The 16,346-nt window shown below is 41.5% G+C and overlaps 1 protein-coding gene and 1 pseudogene across 2 annotated transcripts; both read right to left on the bottom strand.

The window, feature by feature from the left end:
- Positions 1–630: 630 nt before the first annotated feature.
- Positions 631–2,424, bottom strand: LOC133930039 (chaperone protein dnaJ C76, chloroplastic-like; annotated as a pseudogene).
- Positions 2,425–2,564: 140 nt separating this feature from the next.
- LOC133930038 (alpha-glucan water dikinase, chloroplastic) lies at positions 2,565–16,005 on the bottom strand. 2 transcript variants are annotated; one of them, XM_062376732.1, is made up of 33 exons: positions 15,620–16,005; positions 15,239–15,534; positions 15,073–15,114; positions 14,875–14,984; positions 14,677–14,755; positions 14,500–14,591; positions 14,227–14,410; positions 13,891–14,115; positions 13,475–13,813; positions 13,291–13,398; positions 13,095–13,193; positions 12,881–13,015; positions 12,683–12,774; positions 12,468–12,602; positions 12,091–12,253; positions 11,861–11,950; positions 11,597–11,782; positions 8,132–8,194; positions 7,986–8,048; positions 7,840–7,899; positions 7,517–7,669; positions 7,316–7,399; positions 6,455–6,631; positions 6,272–6,378; positions 5,869–6,082; positions 5,675–5,778; positions 5,134–5,272; positions 4,883–5,008; positions 4,415–4,525; positions 4,196–4,294; positions 3,635–3,901; positions 3,006–3,121; positions 2,565–2,925 (listed from the first exon to the last, which is right to left on the bottom strand). In XM_062376732.1, the coding sequence occupies exons 2-33, from the start codon at positions 15,446–15,448 to the stop codon at positions 2,721–2,723; spliced, it is 4,377 nt and encodes a 1,458-aa protein (XP_062232716.1). In that variant the 5' UTR covers positions 15,449–15,534; positions 15,620–16,005; the 3' UTR covers positions 2,565–2,720. The 2 variants fall into 2 exon arrangements, with proteins under 2 accessions (XP_062232716.1, XP_062232717.1); XM_062376733.1 differs by having other exon boundaries at positions 15,633–16,005.
- Between the last annotated feature and the right edge of the window lie 341 nt (positions 16,006–16,346).

Genomic DNA, 16,346 nt, shown 5'->3' with positions numbered 1-16,346 from the left:
GGTTTTTCAACGGGACTGGTCCCATGTCCAAATTCTTTCTGAGTCAACACGAATCGTCGAAACAAGTGGACGTCCAGAATCTGTCAGGATGCTGCGCCACCATCTTTTGGGCCGTTAGGCCGTGTAACGTGTTGGAGTCTATTAGGGACGCGTCCAGGGATCCTTGGCCGACCCTAGTCTCTTATATACAGTAGCCGCCGCCCCAATTAGGGTTGAATTTTGCTTAGATATTGATCTACACACAAATTATGAGATTTTTGCTCTTGTTTCAGACCGACTAAGCCGCCGTAAGTGTTTGTGGAACCACAACTTCGAGTGCTTGAATTCTATTCGCAATATTTCAAATTGCATCTTCTACGTTCTTGCTTGTGTTCTCGGTACGCTTGCAGGGATTGAGCATTCTTGACGAGGTCAACCACGCGACACGGTTGATAACTAACAAAGCTGTGGTGTAGTGATTGCAAGGGAGACGATCTGTTCGGGTCAAAGCCTTTGGATCATCAACGTCGAGTTCTCCACCTACCGACTTATCACTACCTATCAGAAGATCAGGTCTACAATCCCATCAGCTTCTCGCTAACACATCCATCCTGCTATACCTTAATATGCTAACTCATTAATAATCAGATATACTTAACACTTGAACTACTAAATACTTGCAGCAGCACGCTTAGAACGATGTTTCTCGTTTGCAAAATGGGTTTCTAGGAGACTAGGACAGACTTCATTGGTGACCAATACAGGGGGAAGATGAAGCGAACTATGTCATTCTATCGTACATCATTTAGTCTTTTCTGCAGTTGCAGCCTTGCATGTACTGCCATGGGTTCTGGTTGTAGCTGGGATTATTCGCCTCTCTCTCTCTCTCTCTCTCTCTCTCTCTCTCTCTCTCTCTACAGCATCATCACCGCGAATTCACTGATCCGGTCCAGGCTTACTGCCTGTCAACCCATTCCAAAAATCAAACAGGGGTTTCCATCAGAGCTCATGCCCAGCGCGGCGCCTCGCGTCGGCCTGCGCTGCCGTTTCAGCTTCGCGGTCGGCATCGCCTGCAACATTGCTCAAGCAGACGGCCTTTTTCTGTTTCTGAAACTTGTAAACAAGAACAAATGAAGCAATTAACATTGATTCGTTTTAACATTGGGGCGTCCGGCGGATTGCTCCCGTTCCAGCTCCTGCTCCTCCCTCTCGAGTCTCTTGGCGAAGTTCTTGGCTGCTGCGAACACGTTCCTGGGCCGCTCCCACCTGCCACCGAAGATGCCGTGGCCTTCCTTCGGCTGTGGACGTGACAGGAACTCTAGCACCGGCAGCTCTTGGCTCTCAACCCAGTGGATGCAGTTCACACGGCAGGACTCCACAGCTACCTGTCCTTACGCAATAATGGAATTCAATCAATCAATCAGCAAAGCGCTGCGTGAAGATTTTAACTACCAAGAGCTGCTCCAAACAGCTCTAGTGATGCCTATGCTGCTGAGTCAGAAGAACCATGCAAACCTGAATCTGCTGCTCCAGGCCTCCACACTGGATCTCGACGTGTGCGCTCCCGACAGCATCATCCATGGCAACTGCATGATGCGCACACTCCCTACATCCTTTTGTGATCCATTCAGTTAGGTAGCCTGTTTGCCACCGTATTCGACGATCAAAAGCGTTGATGCTACATGCATACCTATGCACTCGTTCTCATCCACAAAGAGAGCCTTGGCTTCTCACAGGCCCATTCCAAGAACCGTATCAATTCCCTGTGTAACCGCTCCCACAGCCAGCCTCGTTCAGTAACAGGGTGTAGTCATGACCCTGAACATTCAAATACCAAAGACTTAAAGTCAGCTCTACGAAACATGGAATATAACAAATTTGATGTCTCAAACTCTGAACACAACAGTAACAGTTATTCCTTTCTTCTATTCCCGAATCGGACAGTGTTTGATCTGAGTTTAGAAGAAAAATAAAAGGTTGAACACAAAGAGGGAAAACAAATGTTAGATGAAGTAGAGGGAGGTGGATGCACCTGGTAGCCAGCAATGTCAGGATGGTGTTGCTTCTGGAGTTTCCTATAAGCCTCCTTGATCTCCTGGGGTGTGGAATGAACTGTCACTCCCAGCACTCGGTAGTAGTGATCCTGGTCCTTCTCGCTGTGCTGCAGCACCTGATCATGCTTTTTGGTTTGTACTTGTTTGGTCCAATCAGTTCATGGTGAACTAATCCAGTTCTGAGCTGCAAGTAGTGATCAGAAGCAACACAGGTGCCGAAGAACCCAACCATTTTTGTGTTTTGGTGATTCCTTCTGTGTCTTTGGTTTTCTTGACAACTGGGGATAGCTCTGTTCAGATATTTGCTGCTGATATCTCCGAGTAGCTAGCTGTCTTTTTCAAAGAGCAGATATTTTCAGGAACTTTCTCATACTTTTCAACATCTTGTGCGTGAAGGGGGAGGACCAAAAGCAAGCTAAATACTGATATTTACAGTTTGTATATGTAAATCATATTCCTCATTAAGTCCACTTTCCTTTTCCTAGTCATAAGTACACTTATTGGTGATAAAACGATCTCTACAAACTACAGTACATAACTAAAGTTTATTTCAGCGTATATATGCATATATAAGAAAATGTAAATGTGTTGTACATCCAGAGATACAACTATACATGCCATAAGACCCATATATTCCACCCTACAAGGGTACAACATTGCCCTATTTGAGCTGGTTATACATACAAACTACATCTGTGGTCTTGTCTGAACTACGTAGATTTTTCCATCCTTCACTACTCCCTCAACGTCCTGAGGGGACCCATAGAGCTCTTCAATGGCATGGCCAGCCCGTGCAATACTCGAGAGGATTGAATTTTGAAATCCACGGTCCAATATGAGAGGGTCAGTTGTGTAGTCAAGTACAACTTCATCTTCCTCATCCATCGGTACACTGAAGAAACAATTTATCCGTAATGCCAAAACAATTCTTAAACACCTAAAAAAGCATTTCAAGAAAGGTTTCTCACTAACCTATCATATAATCCTGCTCCAGCATAACCTTCCAGATCCTCACCGTTGGAGTCAGAACGAAAGATGATTGATCGCCTTATGAAGAGTCCAATCGGCTTGCTGGGGTAACCCAGTAACTATAAAATGAACTACAGCTTAGATCTGGCAGACCAACATATCGGGTGCACTACACACTTAGGTACTAATTGTGCAATCCAGCTTGTTGGGGAAAACTAATTAACATGAACAATTCTCCAAAAAAGTTCTACATCTAGTTTTCAATTTACTACCTATGTGTATAATTTGAAGTTCAAATTCAGGCTATTTTCTGAGTAAAAAATGAGGAAGTTCTGAAAAATTGATAAATCAAAAGGAAAGAGGAAGAGGATTAAAAAAGATAAATGTCAATATTCCCAACAAAATCATTTATTTTTGGTTTATTATAGCACACTTTGAGTCTGGAGTTGAAATTGTAAAGGATGCTACAGCACTCAATAGACTAAATCATCAATTTTTATATGGAATTGTTCACGTTCTTTTGGATCCACAACTGAAGCCGAATTGCAAGATTCCACCTTAAGGGTGGACTGCATCTGATATTTTGCCTAACGTAAGACAATATACTAAGAACTACTGAGAGATGCTTTCACCTTGGGAGAGTCGAGGTCATCTTTCTTACATGCGAAGCTCATGGCACGACCAGGATAGGCTCCCACAAGGGTCTCACCAAGCCCTTTCACCACTTCAGCATATATCTCAGAAGAATCACCAGATGACGGGTTCGTAGTATGAATGACAAAGGCATAATCTGCGTTCACAATTTCTTGTACAAGAACAGCCATGGAAAGGTAGTCATGATCGAGTTTCACCTTGCGTGTGCTAAAAAATGCTCTTTCGTTCCATTTTGAAGCCCAGACCTAAAAAGAAATTGAGACCAATGACCATACATGAAAAAAGATTTTCTTACATTCACGTTTTACAATAATTACATGATGCCATTTTCTGTAACAGACCTATGTACAATCTGTGGGATCAAATGGTTCCCAAATAAAGGCAAAGAGGTCCAAATTTCGAAGGTAAAGCCCATGGTGTTTCTTTTTTCTCTCATTTTGAGAAAAAAACCCATGGTATTTCTAAAGACTTCAAAGAAATCAGTCCTATGAGATATGAAATACGGATCAATCACTAGTATTGATTGTAGGGAAGAATACCTTTTTAATTGCCATCCACGCTTGTTCCCAACGTTGGTCGCCCTCATCGCCAGGCCAGGGCATTCCAGAACCTAGCATCTTCTCCTTCAGCTCCTTAACCTGAGGCACAAATGAAAGAATGAATTGGTCTCCATACATGAAATAATACAGAATTTAAGTGCTAATTGCAGCAAATAAAAACAAAAAAATGAACATCTTACAAATATACAGAGATCTTACCAGTTGGGTAGGAGCAGTAAGGTTAAGAACAGCTTTCCTTATTTCGCCTAGAGCACTAAAATCTTCATGAGAAAGTCTGCTCTTAAGCTTCTGTATGTTTTGTGCTACTTCCTGCCATTAAGAAAAGAAAATTGAATTACCAGGCATATCGTTACTTATTTTAAGAGTGCTGGAAATTTAGCTTATCCACTTCATGCTAGTACGAGACTATAAGCGTAAGAGCTAAACCTACTAAAGATGCTCCTTTGGGAGAAATGTCAACATTCTGGGGAAAAAAAAAGATGCATTGGTAATTTGTATACCCAAAAGGCCCTTTAGATATACAGAAAACATTCTTTTGTGGTAGAAATATACGAATAAATCTTACCAATTGTGTATTTCAAACATGTAGAATAAAAAGACTTCTCCAACAATCGTGTAAACAAGTGCTACTGTTCAAGTATTTAGTGTCAAAGAAGAACCACCAACCTTATTAAGCTCTTCTGACAAAACCTTTTCAAAGGTCCCAAATGGTATCGCAACTGATGTTGGGACACCAACCCATGAAGGTATTTTTCCTTTGAGGTATGCTATATTCCGAGACTTAGCCCCAACCTGACAACAGAAATGTGAGTGTTACTGGCACTAAGCCAAAAGAAGAAAAACCCAGCAGAACAACAAATGGTTCATCAGGTCTTCCTTCAGAAAAGTTGCCTAATGCGAAGAACTATATAACTAACCATTTCCTCAGAGAATTCTTCTGCTGATATTGCATATTTTCCTAGAAATTTCTTCTTCAATAATAACACAGATGGCACTGCATGGCCAGCTTCTGCATTTGGAGAACTTGATTGCTGAAGTTCACTCTCGGCAACCTCCCTATCAAATGGTAGTTATGAGGTGTGAGCATTTTACAGATTATTGCAGGTTGGCTGTGATAAAGTTGGTGATAGTTGAGAAACTGAAATATATAAATAATCATGAAGTATGACCACATGGTGATAGTTCAATAGGTGTACAGCCACTTGTCATCTATACAGCAGAAGATTTTATCAACCCTGCAATCAAAACTTTTATGCCATTGGCCGTTGCTAACAATACCAAAATTGTCTTTCAAATAACTACCAGGAGTAGGTCCTAGACGTCAATAAAGATCTAATTATTTAATGAAAGAGCTAGTGTGATGGAAGAAAATATTCAAACATGAATTAGTTATTAGTGTGATCGAAGTTGTAACCTAGCTTCATCAGGCATAAGATGTTCACAAATAAATTTATATACCTATAGGTGACATCTGCAGAAGTAGGTTTGAAGGAAAACAGCTTCTGATCATGTCCTTCAAGTTCAGACAGGATGCTAGGGTCAAAACAGGTCGCAAACAGTACCTTCAGTAAGGAAAAAAAGTTGGTATGTCAACATCAATACAAGAAAAAGAATCTTACAAAACTTGCAATATAATTGTGAAGAGAGAAAACCTTGCTATTCCTTGCTCGGACTGACACATGGGACAGAACATCTGGCATATCAGGTGTAATCACACCAACAACTCCATCCGGTATTTCTTCCTCTCCCTTGACACGCTTTGCTACAAGGATGGTTGGTTTATCATAAGATTTGTTCTGAACAGCAAGTAACTCATCAACCACTACCACATAACCTGATACTTCAACTGGGCTTATAACCTGCCAACTGTTAGCAGGAAACAAATGTTAAGCCGAGAGTAATAGAATATAGTATCATATTTAATTTGCACAGTTTACGTAAAAACTGGGGAAAGCATCAGTAAGTAACACTTTAAGAATGACATGCTCATGCGCAGGCATTGTATTTATTGTGAAAAAAAAAAGTTCATCAGTCAAACAAGAATTTATAGTTTACCTTCCAAGGTGGGCGACATTCCTTAGAACAGGATCAAATCGGTTCAGAAGAGCAGACAGAGTAATAGCTGATCCCCCACGAATAATTTCTTCTGTGAAGATGTTGACCTGTCAAAATGATATTTAGTATTAATTCCTAGATGCCCGTGTAGAAAATTATGTCTGAATTTAATAAAATACTCACTGTCCATTGGTCTACACCAAGTAATGAGCCAAGATATTCAGCCGAGGGCTGCATCATATTATAGTATTGCTCTCCCTTGCTTGCAAGGGCAAGTCTGATTCTGTCAAGAAATGCTTTAGCATAGAGAGCCCATTGGTCATCTTTTTGCTTAGTCATTTCCAAGGCTTGATTCCATCCCTTCAGGAAACACATTTACACAATGTCACAGTTGTTAAGAATCATAAAATAGAAATCACAAATAAGTTAAAACAAAAAGTTCATTCAGATAGCACATACATCATACTAAAAAGAGTATCACTTCTGTATCCATGTCATTCAAACAGTTTGAAATTTGACAATCAATGTGTTTGATATTCCGAGATTGACATAAACAAAATGCTACATGCATACTCAATATGAAATGTAAATTCATAATATCATAATTTTAAAATTCTTACTAGCATATAATTCCAAAATTCAAAAAGTCAGTTACACGTTGATTGTTGAAGACAATACCGAGTCAAATAATTTTTCCCAGTTCTCTTGCAGGGACCAAAGTAAGAATTCAAACAGCAATCTGGGGTGTTACTTAATAGTCATATTTTCATTAGCAAATCATGGCATGTGACTTATTTCAAGTATATTGAAGTAGACATTTTGCTATGATTTTATGGGAAAATATTTTTACAAATGATGTCCCGATCCACATGGTAAAAGAAACAAGAAGAAACAGAAAACAAGAACAGGAAATTTTCAGAGGCTGTCTGACATCCATAAACAACTAGTTTATGGACATGCATATCAAATTTGAGAAGCAATGCACAAAACAAGCTACATTCCTCTAGATAATCTTTTATTTCTGGATAACAGACAGTAGTGTACCTTTAAGCAATATAGGATGTCTTCATTGTCGTCAGTTGACAAGGCAAGATTTTCAAGGACAAGACTGATGAAGTACATGATTTTCTGGATTAAGAAAAAGAGCGACATGAGCCACAAATTTGAATAAGCTAAAAGGCAAGATACAATACAGGAAAAAGCACATATAATTATGTAAGCTATAGCAATATTTGTGAAACCAACCTCTGGTGCTGCATCATTGAGCTCCTCATATGACCTTTCAATTGCTGTCCTGAAGGTAGAGTCAAGAGCAATGTCCAAAAATATAAGATCCTTCGTGCGTTCAGGTGTGTCAAGAAGCAAAGGGCGCAGTTCAACTCGAGCTTCCAACAATCCCTACAGGTAGCAGTTTGTTAGCAACAAGCAATCCACACAGCAACCCCCTAAACTGTGACGATTGGAGAAATCAATCAGTTATGGATAATCTAAGTATTTGATTCAGAGAAAGAATCCTAGCATCTGTTTTGTTTTATTAGAAATTGGAGCTTGGATGTAGTATTTCTGACCTCAAGTAGTGGCTCTGCTGATTTATCCTCAACATGCTCAAGCACAAATTGAAGCAATTCCTATACAAGCAATGGATGTCACAAAATAACTTTTACAAGGAACTAAGAAAATAACATGTGTTGAGAAGAAGGTGAGGGATTTTTACAGGAAATCCAGATGGCAAACCCTTCACTGGATTGATCCGAACACCAACCATGAAACCTTCACCCTGTACACAAAAAATTAGTCAAACAGATATAAGGACGTGTATATAAAAAATTCTAGCAGAATGATCATGGATGAGAAGGGTACCTCTGATTTGTATCCCATACAAGTTGCTATAGCAGACTCAAGATCAGCACCGGAATGCACAGCCTAATAGAATGAACAAATCAGAATAACATTCAATCACAGATTACATAAAAAAAACAATCATAGAAGAGATAAGAAAATGGCATATCTCCTTTTTCGGCCCAAAAAACAGTACAATGTGTCTGCAAGTGATGTTATTCTTATTCGTTAGGCATTTGCATGATTAGTGGGACCACAACATATATGACATCTAGATTCTAAAAACTAAGCATCCCATGTTTATTGTAACTTGGCCAACCTAAGCAACTGTATCTGGTTCAGAAAAAAAAACATAAAAATATTTAGACCCTAGAAATTACTTGTACATTTCATAATGACTTACGAGATGGACATTTTTCTTCCCACAACAGCATCAAATAGAGAAATCTAAAAATGAGGGAACTATATTCGAAGTGAAAACGGTTGAATAACTGGATTTTACCACTTAACTTTCACTAAGAATGGTGGTAATAATTTGATATATTGCTACCTAGGGTAATAGATTTGATTTAGGACAATGATTACGACTTATTGCTACCAAGAGTACTAGATTGGATTCAGGGCACTGATTAGAAAACTGAAACTAACAATATGATTCTAGCACCATACATCAAACTGAAATTGTGGAAGCACAGAAACAGGTGTGTTTTCAACGGAGCGCAGCCCCAGGTGCAGGACATCCTACAGGAGATCACTGAGGAGGTCAAACTGTGGCTCATGGCAGGGGCAAGGGCGCTGGGCGCCTTGCTGCCATGATAGGTAGTCATAGGTCGTTTCTTTTTCTTTTTCCGTAGCACGCATGTACACCAAAAACTAACCTTCGCCATACAACAGCATTGTAGTCTGGCGGTTTTTTCATTCTTAATATAATGACACAGTTCTCCTGCGTGTTCAAGGGAAAAAAACTGTGAAATTGTTTAGGGGTGTTCATTTGATTTTAGAACTTTGTAATTGTTTCGGTTTCGCCTCTTTTTCTTAAAAATATTCCCATGTATGAAGGCAAAGATATAGAACTTCCATTTATGTCCTAATTGTTCAAAATGCACTATACAAGGTAAGTTTCACCTGAGATGTAAATGATTTCCCAGTCGATCACTATTCATGGGAACGAAATAGAGCTGTTATGTGGAAAAGACAAAAAAATGGACACTCGAGGACTGGTTGCAGCAGAGTGATGGACACCAATTTAAGGAAACCATATGGAGACAGGGGTTTCTGGATATTCTAATAGTATGAGTAATGATGTGGCTAAAGCTACAATTATTACTGATTGTATATAGGACAGAGTGGCATTGATATGGGCGCAGAAAAGTAATTAGGGAAGAAAAGAATTAATTTCCTTTTAGGTTTCAGATAATTAGTTTCCTTTGAGGTTTTGGAATAGTTAGATTTCTATCTATAAGCTTTCCTAGTTAGGACTTTGGGAACTATATATAAAGAGAGGCCTATTATGTAATTGGCAAGCAAGAAAATAATCAAAGTAAAGATCAGGGCCTGCAAGGTGGGGCGATCTAGTTATCCCATTTACCTAATACCATAATATTTGGTATCCAGAGACACTGATCCTACCGCCGCACGCCCTCCTCCACGCTGCCACCGCTGCTGCCCACGCCGCCGCCGCCGCCACCGCTATTCGGTTTCAACCTACAGTAGCCGCTGCTGTTCGATCTGCACCACGCCTTGTCCCTGCGCCACCGCTGTCGCCCTCCTGCGCCACCAGTCCGTGCTCCACGCCGCCACTGCCGCTCCACCAAACCCTGCACCACGCCATCGCCAAGCTCCTGCCCTGAAACCGCCGCCATCACTCCAACACTTCTACCCCATGCCGTCAACGCTCTCTCCGGCCATGGGCGATCAGAAGGCACTAGAGGACATCCCACGACAGCTATCCACAGACATGGTTGCTATCAAGACAGACCTTGCTACCATCAAGCTTCGTCAAGAAACCTTCGAATGTTGTCTTTCCTCCGGGAAACCCATCATGGGCTAAAGTTCCAAGGCCAGCGATGATAGCTACAAGGGCAATTCAAGCCTCTTTCCCATGGATCACAGTGAAGACAAACGAGGAGTTCCTCACTATCATAAGCTATCCTTCCCGACCTATGACAGCGAAGATGATCCATTGCTATGGCCTCAACCGATGTGAGCAATTTTTTCGAGGTCAACGCACTCTCGAGAAAGAGAGGGTTTGGCTCGCATCTTACCACTTAACAGGCGACACCTAATAGTGGTACATGCAGCTACAACGTGATGAAGGCATTGTATCTTGGCGCAAATTTTCAGAATTCGTTAACATGCGTTTTGGACCGCCGATCCGCACCAACTCTTTGGGTGAGTTAGCTCGCCTTCATGGAACCGATTCTGTGGCAGATTATCAAAAGCAGTTTTTGTCTCTCCTAAACCGGACCACACCACTTCTCCCTGAACAGCAGATTCAGTTGTTCACTTCAAGCCTCGGCAAACCCCTTAGCACTGATGTAGAACTCCAATTCCCTTCCAATCCGCAAATAGCCATGAGTTTGGCACGTGCTTATGAATAGCAATTGTCTGAAGGGCCCGATGATTCTCTCCTTAAACCCTCATCTCGCCCAACAGCAGCAGCAACAGTAACCGCAGTAGCAGCAAGCCTGAGGCTAACTCCAGTAGTCCATCCTGAAGGTCAACAAGGTCATCAATCCTCTCCAATTCCTGCAATTCCTTCTCCCACCCCCGTTGTTGGACAATGCATGCGCCACCTAACTACACACGAGATGGCTGATCGCCGTGTAAAGGGGTTATGCTTCAATAGTCCTGAGACATTTTCTAAAGATCACCAATGTCAATGTTCAATGAAGGGAATTTATTTTCTGGAATTAGAAGAAGATATAGATGCATACCAATACAACGATAATGGTTGATTCTTCAGCACAAGAAATTCAGCTTGAGGATGAGCTGTTTCATGGCAAGGAGGGAAATGATATGGGCGCAGAAAAGTAATTAGGGAAGAGAAGAATTAGTTTCCTTTTAGGTTTTAGAATAATTAGTTTCCTTTTAGGGGTTTGGAATAGTTAGATTTCAGGATTGATTATAGTCCTTTTCTTTCTATAAGCTTTCCTAGTTAGGACTTTTAGACCTCTATATAAAGAGAGGCCTATTATGTAATCGGCAAGCAAGAAAATAATCAAAGTAAAGATCAGAGCCCGCAACGCAAGGCAATCTAGTTATCCCAGTTACCTAATACCATAACAGGCATATACCATTAGCAGGAAAAAACAACAATCATATACGAATGGCCGTATGCTGTTTATGGTAGATCTGAAATTTTCTTCCGTAAGGACAGAGCAATAAGTGATTTTCTAAGTTTTCTTTGCAAAAGCCAGATTTCTTGTAAATATAATGCACAGATTGCTTTCTATTTTTTTGATCCATGGTAGATCTTTTACATACCTTCAGGCTTCTAATGTAATTGCCCAGGTCACGGAGTAAACCTTCCTTCTGTTCACTCCTGAAATTTGGTTCTGAATGAATTGCACGATCATAGCTCAACAGACGCTCTTTGGTTATACCATTTTTGTTCAAGGTGTCCCAGTAAACACTAATATCAAAATCACTCTTGATATAATCAATTACTGCCTGCAAAAGGAGACACATAACCATCAAAACGTTGAAGCTTAAATATTTACAGTATTAAGAACTTAAAACATCCAATACCTGGCATATCACTACATCATCTGGGCTTGTATTGTTGTGCAGTTTCTGATGCCATTCTTCCATCATTCCACCTTTGCAGTTATTGTTTCTCTATAAAAGCAGCAATAAAGTTTTTATTGACAACCAAAAGCAACTTGTTGTCTATTTTTTTTGGATGAGAACTACTAACTGCATGATTTAGTAAAGCAACAAATAGAATTAGTGCATATGCTTAGGACAACCGATTTTACCTGTATTACTAATATCTCATCACGAATACGTTGACCAACATCACCTTCACCACCACGACCAACAGCAGCCATTATCATTCTTAATATCTCTCTGTACTGTGGATAAGTTTTGTACATAACCTCAAGATCATCTGTAAACCTATCTTGTGCTTTGCTTATCTCACTGCACACCAAAGAAGATGAACATGAATTGTGCTTTTTTGTATATAAATACAATATTTTCCTACTGAATTGTATTCTGTTTTGTGCTTTGTTAGAACTAGATAGCAGTCAAATTTTGTTCCCGTATCAAAAGAAAAGGTCAGCTTCTGTTCCTTTAACTGTTTAAGCAGAGAGTGAATATTTATTGAAGCATGTAATAAGAAACAGATATATACCGTGGCTTCACATTATAGTTCTTATTCCATATTAGTTGCCTGGTTGCCATGAATCTAATCCAAACAAAAAGTCCAGCAATACCCAACAGTCCAGCATCTCTGGCTTGGTCAACTAGATCTGCTGCAATATTGAATCTGTCGAGGAAGAGAAGTAGTTTAAGAGAATTTTCCAGGTAAAAGTTAGTCATACTAGTATGGATATTTTAGTTCCTGACCTGTGCATAAGAGATCGCTGGGCATCTTCCTCCAGACCTGCTATTCTTTCCAGCAAAGCCTTTGCAGTGCCTTTACCAGCATCACCGGTGTCCTTTAATTAAGAATAGATTGAAGAGTTTATTAGTAAGAGACTTGTACCACAGTCAAAAAAAGAAATAGTTCGAAGTTTGCAAGTTAAAGTGTATGGCGACAATTGCCTTTGTGTTTTTGGTAACACGGGGGCTGAAATCTAGGTAAAAGTCAGAGCCATTATTTTTTATCCATGTTTCACCAGACCGAAGAACAAATGGCATCCCATTGTATCCACCATCATCAAGCTCTATCTCAACAACCTAGACATGAAGAATTCTTAAGATGGCATGAAGTCTAAAAGAAAAAGGAACAATAACAAGTTGATGACATTGTTTCCACCTGGTAATGCAAGCCATCCAATTTAGATTCAGTAAATGAAGTTTCACATGCCATGTCTAGCAATTTTGAACCAGATGGCAATATGTTTGAAGGAGGTGCCTGCACAGTTAAATAGCAACATAGGTACAGACAACAGTGTTCTGTTCAGCTGCTGAATTTGTAGCTTCAACAAAGCAAACGATTTTGAAACTTTTACCTCCCACTCTCCGGCCTTTTTCACCAGTGACCAGTGAAGAATAAGTGGCTCCATATGGTTCGTTGCCAAGTGAACTTTTGTTTTATTTTGAGCCTTTGTGGCAATTGCCTTAAGAAGAGAGAAGTTCAATTAGCCTGGTGGAAGTAAGGTCTGGAAATATAAAATATCTGTCAAGAATCCTAACCAGTATCTCCTTATCCCCGAACTTGAAAAGCTTTCTGCTTAGAACTTCGCAGTCATCCTTCTCCTGTAAAGACTTAGTGAAGAGATCCAGAACAGTTGGCTGTTTCGGTGCAGTCTCTACTTTCTCTTCTATAACAGTATGCTTATGTTTATTAAGGAGTTGCAGGATATCTCTCTTTTTGCGCTGAATCCGTTCTAGAGAGAAGTACTTCTTGTTCTTCAGCTGCTTTGAAACTTTCCTCTCAATATCTGTTTTCAAAATTTTCTTCCTCAACTGATCAATTGAGATTCCTTTATCCAACTCAGCCTGAAGTTCCTTCCTTGCTTCCTCAAACTCGACCTGGCAAATGAGAAACAAGGACCTCCATAAAGTGTTAGACCAATAAGCTACATTAAGCTGATGAGTCAATGCATTACCAGTTGTTTCTCAGGAGGATAATTTGGCTTGCCCGCTTTCTCCCACCTTATATAAGCCTGGACTTGTACAAGGTCCTCTGGAACCTCAGTTACAGTACTTTGAGATGCAGGAGAATCACTTTCACTTGGCTCAGGCGCTTTTGTCAATTTGGCTCGAAGCTTCTCCAAAGAAATACCTCTGTTTAATTCCTCTATTAACTCAGCACGTGCTGCCTCGTACTCCTCCTGGAGAAAAATGCAACAACAATTACCATATTTTTATGCGGCAACAAGAATTACCAGTTAGAACATTGAGTTCCTTCCAGAGGGAAGATGAAAATTAGTATTAAAACTTGCCTTATCTTGCTCAGGTGTATATGACTGCTTTCCATATCTTTCCCACCGAAGGTATGCTTGGATCTGCACAAGATCCTCTGGCACCAAAGTAGAAGTAGCAGAAGAGGAAGCACCAGATGCACCCTGCCCCTGATTGCGGCTCGTCTGGAGCTGAATTTGAAAATTCTGGCCATTATTTTTAAACCTGTCCAAAGAAGAGTTTTTCATAGTTGATACCCTCCGCATTCAAATAAACAAGCAGTGCCACACGGTAATCCAAACAGCACTATTCACCATTTGTTCTGTGTCTCATCAAAGATGAGGAATTCGATCGCTTGCACTGCAGGATCATCTGTCTCAATACGCAGTTTGGAGTTATCACCTGACTGCATAGTCGTGGACATAAAACCTTAAATTAGCAAAAGTAAACGTGTTTTGTGCTAACACAGATACCCTAAATGGAAGACCCACCTTTATGAAAGGCGTTCTAAGGGCCCTGTTCTTGTATACTGCCGTTCCATCAGGTCTCCTGGATGGGAGGATCCATTCTCTACAACGAAGCAGCTCAATTAGCAAGTCCTAATTTAAAAGCATGCACAGCATGCGACTTAAGAGCATTTGATATGTATTATTCATCATCACCAGCAAGACAGGCGGGGATAGTATCACCTCTTCTCTGGGCGGAGGGCACCCCAATGCAGAATCAGGGAGCCGTTGGTGTTGGTCACCTCCAGATCGATCTCCGCCACCGAACCCTGCGGCGCCGGGTTCACTGTAACCTGTTTCCGCACAATGCATCAATCGTATCATAGAAACGAACAAATTCATAGCAAACTGTTAATTAACGTGGAATTCCCGTGGTCGCACCTGGAGCTCGGAGCTGGAATCCAGCGTGAACCTTCCAACAAGCTGCCAGAAGAGCCGCACAAACAAAAGAAGAGAATCAGGTGCACAAATCGTCGAACAGTGGGAGCGCATCAGCTATTGGCACGGAGGATGAAGAGAGGGAGCAAATTTGAGCGCGCGTACGTACGTCGGAGGAGGCGTGGTCGGTGGGCATGGCGACGGCGCGGGGCCCGACAGGACCGCGGCGGGAGGCGGCGAGGGTGGCGGGGAGTCGCGAGCAGCGGCGGAGGGACGGCGGCTGCTGCCGCGTCGTCGGCGAGGCCATCGGGCGCGCGCGGATCCCGAGCGCGCACCGCTCCACCGCCGCTGCGGCAGTCGCGGCAGAGAATCCGCTCATCGCACGAATCTCAACCAGTCGCTTGCTTTGATCTCCACGCTGCAACGAATCTCAACCGCTCTTGCTCGGCTCACTCGCTCTTCCCCCTACCGAAACGAAGAAAGAAACAAACAACGAAAAGATCAAGCGGATATTTTCACGCGAAGAATGAGTGGAATGCAGTGCACGAACACGAATCAAGAACCCGAGATCAAGCTGTGCTACGCCCCGTGCTCGCTCACGGATGCTACCAAGATGTAGGCCCGGAGAGAGAGAGTGAGAGAGGTGGTGGGAGGAGGATGGGGAGGGAAGTGAGAGGCGACGCGGGGGATGCGGAGGAGGAATGGAGCCCCGCGTCTTCTTGCTCGCTTCTCTCCCTCCCTCCCTTCTCTATCCTCGATCCCGTGACTGAGGAGTATGCTTGTGCCTAGGCGGGTGTGTGAATCTCGTAGAGTGGCGTGGATGGATGCAATTGTGTAGTATTATCTTCTCGCTGGGAGGTGGGAACAGGGAACCAAATCCCAACTTTGCATCCCTCTCCTCACCAATTTCCTGTATTTCCAACGCTGTGCCAAGTGCCAGCATCAACATGTGAAGCTTTATGGTGATTATCAGTGTACAAAGTCTCTCTTGTCAAAAGAAACGAGTTGTTTTAGGCATCACCGCGATCTTCTACATCGTATTACTTTGAGTACTAATTTCTATCTTAAAATATTTTCAGATTACAAATTATAGTTGTGTAGCTATGTTTTCGAGACGAGTCTACAAATATCATTTTATAATATTAAATTTCAATATATAAATAGATATTTACGGTCAAATTTATGTCCTACATCAACACAAAAATCACTCTTTTTTTACTGAAGGACGTACCATCCAACGTTAACTCACAGGTTCTCACATTCTCTACAACCATAGA

Source organism: Phragmites australis, chromosome 10 (assembly GCF_958298935.1).
Source record: "Phragmites australis chromosome 10, lpPhrAust1.1, whole genome shotgun sequence".
Classification (NCBI taxonomy): Eukaryota; Viridiplantae; Streptophyta; class Magnoliopsida; order Poales; family Poaceae; genus Phragmites; species Phragmites australis.
The sequence above is the reverse complement of the archived record's forward strand: the minus strand, read 5'-3'. Positions and strand labels throughout refer to the sequence as shown.